We start from the raw sequence: 6,180 nt of genomic DNA on the forward strand, positions 1-6,180 counted from the left end.
CGCTGCGCGGCTGCGAAGGGGCCGCGAGGGAACCGCGCACCGTGCAGTAGCGCCGACGAGCGGGCGAAGATGTGCACGGCGCACCAGTTTCTTCCCAAAATTTTGAAATCGAAATAAATTTATAGTGGCATTGAAGTGTTGGCGCTGCAGGCGGTGGGTTCCTTTTCGCACGGGAGGAGCTGCAGCAGAGAGGCGCCAGGCAGGCAGCGGCGCCCAGGGCCCAGGAGCGCGGGGCAGGGAAAGCCTCCGCTGCCAGCACAGCTCTGACTCGGCGGCCGTGCTCCGGCACTGCCTGCATTGCTTTTAAAATCACACTGCTAAAACTGAGTTTCTCCTTACTTCAGCACCTGTAATTCATTTTAACTAATCAGTACCATTAATTAATTTTCAGTACCATTACTGATTTCAACTGATCAGTACCATTCTGCCTTTGTGCATGAACACCTACTGCCATTCGACAGCCAAGGGTGCCTGGATCATCACAACGCAATATTCTGGCGCTTGCAAACACCTCACTTAAGGGATCTTGTCTAGGAAAACCCCACTCGCTGCCGAGTCAGCGCTCAAAAAGCCCCCAACGCTGGCAAGAAGGATACCCCAGAGCGAGCAACTGGGCCAGCGGCTCCCAATGCTCAGACAACACAGAAGTCATCAACACCGGAAAATTCCTGGACCTCCCGTCTCTTAGCATTCTTTGCTTTAAAACTAAGCCTTCATCCTCCTCTCAGTCCAGATGCATGCAGCCCTCTGCATGCGGAAGCTGGGATTTACCCAAATTCATCCTTTGTAAGGCCTTACTAACAAGACCAGGCTTCTGCAGTGACCAAAATGCTCTGAAGCACACTGCTGTTCTGCAGCGACTCTGATTTCTGAACGTTCTGAGGAACACATGCATTTCTTTAATGCCACAATACAGGTTTGATAAGCTTTAGAAACTGCCACAAGAACATGGAGTTACCAAGAAAGGTTTTATTCTTTTTGCCAGTAGCTTTGTTAATTGCACAAAAAAATCCTTTTGTTTTGCCATTTAAACATTTTCACACATCCTATTCTGAATGACAAACGTTAATTAAAAACAAGGCAAAAAAATAAAAATTCACAACCTTAATTAACTATAGGATCTATCATTGAGGAAAAAAGAAACTGCTTCTCACAAGCTTTTCACAAGTGTCACATTTTCTCTTGAAAAAGGAGGGAGTCAAAAAAAGCAAATTGCTAAAACAGAAATCTTCATAAAAAGGAACTTTACAGAATTGTCAACAATATTAAGACAACATTGACTAGCCAGTTTTATTAGAGCATCTCTCAATCCACAGCTTCCCCCCCTCCCCTCCCCCAAATCTCAGGCCTAGGAACAGATTTAAGATCCGCGTTCAGAGGCTACAGACATAAATACAAGAATCCAAGCGAGACTGACAACGAGTCAATCTCAAATGGCATCTGAAACAGTCTGGTTCTCACCATTTCCATCCCTCCTCCTAACGCCACATCCACTTCAGAGCTCTGGGTCTCCTTCTGCTCCTCCCTGGCCTATCTGCGATTGTACCTGGGCTGGGCAGCACCGCACCCTCCAGCCACTCCACATCCACCTACCTTGCCAGAAAGCTGCAGTCAGACTTTCCCAGGATAAATTACAGTGTTGAACTGGTCTGCACCTGCCACTCCCACATAAATAACAATCTCCATTGTGAGAACTACAGTATTTCTGGAAAACAAAACCTGCAGCAGTGAGTTGCTTAGGGAGTGGCCCTCCCCTCCCTCTCGCAAATATGGTTCTTTGAATTCACTATGAAATACACACCACAGGACTTCAGAGCTCCTTTTGTATTCTCACTCTGTCGAGGCACCACAAAGCACAAAAGAGGGAGATCCTCCATTACCTTTGCTCAGACCCATTCACCTTCGCTCCGGCCCAAGGGACTGCCACGAGGACAGGGTGGGGACGCCGCTGCTCCAGCTCAGCAGCTACACTCTCAACCGGACCCAAGACAGTACCTCCTTCTTCTAAAAGATTTCTTGCACTCTAAAACCTGTGGTCTCATCTCCTGCCCCCCAAACCCACAATTTCCCCCAGATGCCCTCAATACACAATTCATGTAAGTGATTTCTTAACTGCGGCATGTTTAACCAAGGACTTCTGACACTAATAGCTGAAGAGTTCTCCATGGGGGAAGTGCACGTGTGTCAAAAGCAAGCTAATGGCTGGGTATCCTGGGTAGTTATATGTGCCTTTAATATGAGTATCTACATGCAGGATGACAGTTGCACTACCAAAGAAACATGTGTGTATAACTAGTATTGTTCACGCATACCACTGACAGACGGGCAAAGTGATGTCTAACAGATCTATTACTAGATGTCGACCACTGGACATAATGCATAACACAGTATTAGCCCACAAATGATAGTGATCACAGGAGATGAAATATTCAACAAAGTAACATTTACAGCATTAGGCGTTAGATGTCATGATTTGTAATGAGTATCTGATACTTTCTTAATAAGGCGCCCCTGAACCATACGCACATGCTGCACAAAGCAAGATTGGTAAGAAATCCTAGCCCACAGGAAAATTTCCAAACCCAGCCATTAAGTTCCTAGAAAAATAAGATGGTGGGAGGGGCACACCTCACAGATTTAAAGGAACATGATCTAATTTGAATTTGCTTTCTTTCCTTTCAGAATCCCAACCCAAGGGAGGAGATTGTGCCACTGAGAAGTGATTTTGGCCAATAAATTTTCTTACTGGCATTTTATTAACTCTCAACTCTAAAATGCAAGAACCCTCCTAAAAGGCTAATACTGAGAACAATTAAAATAAAATAAAACCCCAACCCCATACTGTGCATTTTTAGAGAGACAGGCATCCTTTGGACTCTGGGTTGCTCTGCCACCAACACCGAGAGCATCTCTGCTCTCTCGCCTTGGCATCTGCAGTTCCAGTCCCAAGTTTCTAGACTAAAGCTCAGCGGATGTCGTAGCCTCCCATTTTATTTACTAGCCTTTCCAGAAGTTGGTATCTGGCCGCAAGCAGAGTCACAGGTACAGGGAAAAGTCTCGTGCTGTGTGTGCTATTGTTGCACCCAAAGTAGTAACATGAAGAACATGTATGGAAAATCTGACGTGTATGAAGATCACTAATCAGTACACAAAAATATCCCTGTGAGGTAGGTAATCATCACCCACCTTTTAAAGATGGGCAAACAGGCTGACAGATATAATGACCATGCAAAGGCCAGAGAGAGCGAGCGTGCATGGAAAGCAGCTCAGGATTCTCAATCTCTTGGCTCTACGATCATTCTTCTCGCCCCTTTCAGACTCACCACTCTGCTTGTGACACTGCTACAATCCTTTGCAATTATTGACTACAAGGGTTAAAAAAAAAAAAAAGCAAGTAGTAAAGCAACATAAGCTAAGGCCAGGAGCAACCCTAAGGTTTGCTCCTTCCCAAATAAAATACCTCTGGCCCAGTTTCAAGCTCTAAGTTTCTCTTGCAGTTTTCTATGCAAACACGTTGATCTCCAGTGCTGTTTGTGGGATGGGCAGCTGTGATTAGCCTTTTAGGAGGCTCATGTACACTGGCATTCTCTTGTTTTCAGTAATGTTTGTGTTCCCTAAGCTACAGTTGACTGTACAGGGGAAGACATGGATGCAATCTGTTGTTCTTAACAGTACAAGGAATTCCTCTCCATCAAGGTGCTGGGGAGGCAGAAGTTTAAAAAGAAACAGAATCAGGACAGTGTTGCATGCAACCCCTTTACCTTCCAGAACTGCCATTCTCCTCCATGGGAGGTGCTTTGATCTCTAACAGTGGCCAATTAACAGGAATGCTCCTCACCTTACTTGGGACCAAGGACTTTAATGATATTCACAGGTAGATGGGATGTATGTCACCTGTCCCCTTGATGCAAAGAGTCCAACACACACATTATTTCACAGCAAAGGAGAAAAGGGACCATTAGAAACAGCATCTTGGACAAGCATACAAAGAGGAAAATAAAAGCAGCCAAGCAGATTTCTGGCAGAGTTGCCTCAGAGCTTCTGAACAAGCCGCCACTGTTCTGTTCCACGACTGTCAGTGCATGGCATGGATTTCTCTAATTAGACTGCAACAATCCGAGCCCCCTCCTCCCCCCCTTCTGCCACCAGGGGAAGGCTCACCGCAGCAGCTGCCTCCGTGGCAGATCACAAAAGTCTGTGTATAAAAGGAAATGGAGAGACAGAGATGGACTGGTCCAGAGTTAAAACCCAGTATCATAGTATTAATCAATAATCATAGTATTAACAGTAAGAATGGTGCAGCCTAGTGGATGTAGGCCCTGTACACTGCAGACATGTCGTTGTCTGATTGGTCCAATGCTTTTGCTCGTTTATAGACCTAGAGAAGAGAGATTAGAAAAGGATCAGTGCCTGCTCTTGTACGAAGCCCTTCCCCAGCAGAAAAATGACTTTGCCGACCATTGCAAACTAAAGAACTGCATAATATGTCAAGTAATTAGAACAGCGCAGATCAGAACACATCAGGTCTTGTTTGGGCCATCTGTGTTTACTGATGTGACATTCTAAAGGCTTCTACAATCAAAACAAATCCAATTCCATCCTAGTAAAACTGTATTTTAATCGCTATTCTCTTGTCTTAGAGATGATGTAATTCTTAGATTTTTGTCTCTTGTTGACAAATGGCTCTACTGAAGAAATGCTGAGTAACACATCTGAACACTGAACAGCTCTTACCTCGTTGGCAGCAGCTGCCATTGGAGTTGGGTGGTTGACAGAATCTCCCAGTGCAATAGCTAACCTAAGATCCTTCTGTATGTATTTCAGGTAGAAATCAGGTTTAAAGTTTCCTTGCAAGATATCTGTTGAGAGGAACGTATGCAAAAAATAAGCATGACCAAAGTAAATCAAGCCCATGCTGCAACGGCACGCAATTCAACACCAAACTTCCCTTTCCCATGCTGATCACCAGGAACACTGCTTTTAGCTCTTCGGTTTCTCTGCCCTCTATCTTCATCTGGCCACAGCAGATAATGTCACTACTGCCCACTGACAAAATGAGCTCAGATTTCTAAGCAGCTTGCCCTCCATTTCACTTATTACCCTGGCCCAACGAAATGCTCACTGTGAACTCACGTCCTAAGCAGGCTGTAGACAATGCAGAGCTTGGGGTGGATTCTCAGAAGCCCTGGCTATGAAGGGGAAGGAACGGAACTCAGCTTTTCATTTCCAGAATGCTTAAAATACCCAGAATCCCAGGCTGATGAAGATGGAATGGTTATTTTCTCCCTTCTGCCATTATCTGAAATGCTGCTAGGTTGCGGTAAATGTCCTATAATAAAACAATGTAAGAGAACTTTACTTTGGCACTTCTGGTCCAGGAAGATGCTGGCAAGTTGTCCCTGATTGAGGATATCCAGAAGGGTCTGTTGGGACTGGCCAGTCACTTGAGCCAAAGTCAGTCCTTCTGCTATCGTTGCCATGAAGCTGCCTTGGACCATGTTCACAATCAGCATCATCTTGGCAGCATTGCCTACTTCACCTGGGAGCGAGACACACCATTGGGCATTCCTCCAGAAAAGATACAGCAGCCTTGCTCCCCCATCCCACACAGTATTAACACTACTAGACTCTTCATATCAAGCACTTGGTAACTCTCCCTTCCCCTGAAAGAATTCAGAAAACTTACCCGTTTTCCAAGCACTCAAAGGAAGGGAGAAATCATAACTAAGTATGATGTAAAATAAAAAGCATTATGGATCCTCCAACATGAGCCAGTATTCAAAAAAGAAAACTTAGGCTGGAGGCTCTGAAATTGGCCAAGTTCCAGAGGAGCGGGCCAGTTTCCCATACTGCCCAAGAAGACAAGAAACAGATGACACATATGCCTCTCAGACTCCTTGCTGGAAGTCCCAGTCCTTGCACTGACTAAGAAACTGCTATCAGGCCCTTCGTGTTTCAATTACCTAGAAAAAAAGAGGTCTTCCCCATCGCTTGGAAACAGCTACTGCAGTCCTCATATAAACCCCTGTCGCCAGCTGCCAGGATCACAAGCATCCCATCATTAGATAGCTGCTGATTTCCTGAGACTGGTGCTTCCAAAAAGCGACCACCCCGGGACACTATCACCTGGAAAAAGAGCACCTCTGGTTAGCTGTGCATGAATAGCAAGAACACTGTTTA

At 45.3% G+C, this 6,180-nt stretch overlaps 1 protein-coding gene across 4 annotated transcripts in view; it reads right to left on the reverse strand.

Moving 5' to 3' along the window:
- Nucleotides 1-1,645: 1,645 nt before the first annotated feature.
- The window catches only part of GLYR1 (glyoxylate reductase 1 homolog), a 25,541-nt gene continuing 21,006 nt past the window's right edge, over nt 1,646-6,180 (reverse strand). For all 4 annotated transcript variants that reach the window (XM_035889351.1, XM_035889350.1, XM_035889349.1 and 1 more), the window contains 4 exons: nt 5,964-6,126; nt 5,360-5,539; nt 4,735-4,859; nt 1,646-4,378 (listed from right to left, as the gene is read on the reverse strand). In XM_035889351.1, coding sequence (XP_035745244.1) covers nt 4,304-4,378; nt 4,735-4,859; nt 5,360-5,539; nt 5,964-6,126 — 543 coding nt within the window. In that variant the 3' untranslated portion in view covers nt 1,646-4,303. The remainder of the gene's footprint in view (nt 4,379-4,734; nt 4,860-5,359; nt 5,540-5,963; nt 6,127-6,180) is intronic.

This window comes from Egretta garzetta, unplaced genomic scaffold (genome assembly GCF_000687185.1).
Source record: "Egretta garzetta isolate BGI_Z169 unplaced genomic scaffold, ASM68718v1 scaffold452, whole genome shotgun sequence".
NCBI classification, from domain to species: Eukaryota; Metazoa; Chordata; class Aves; order Pelecaniformes; family Ardeidae; genus Egretta; species Egretta garzetta.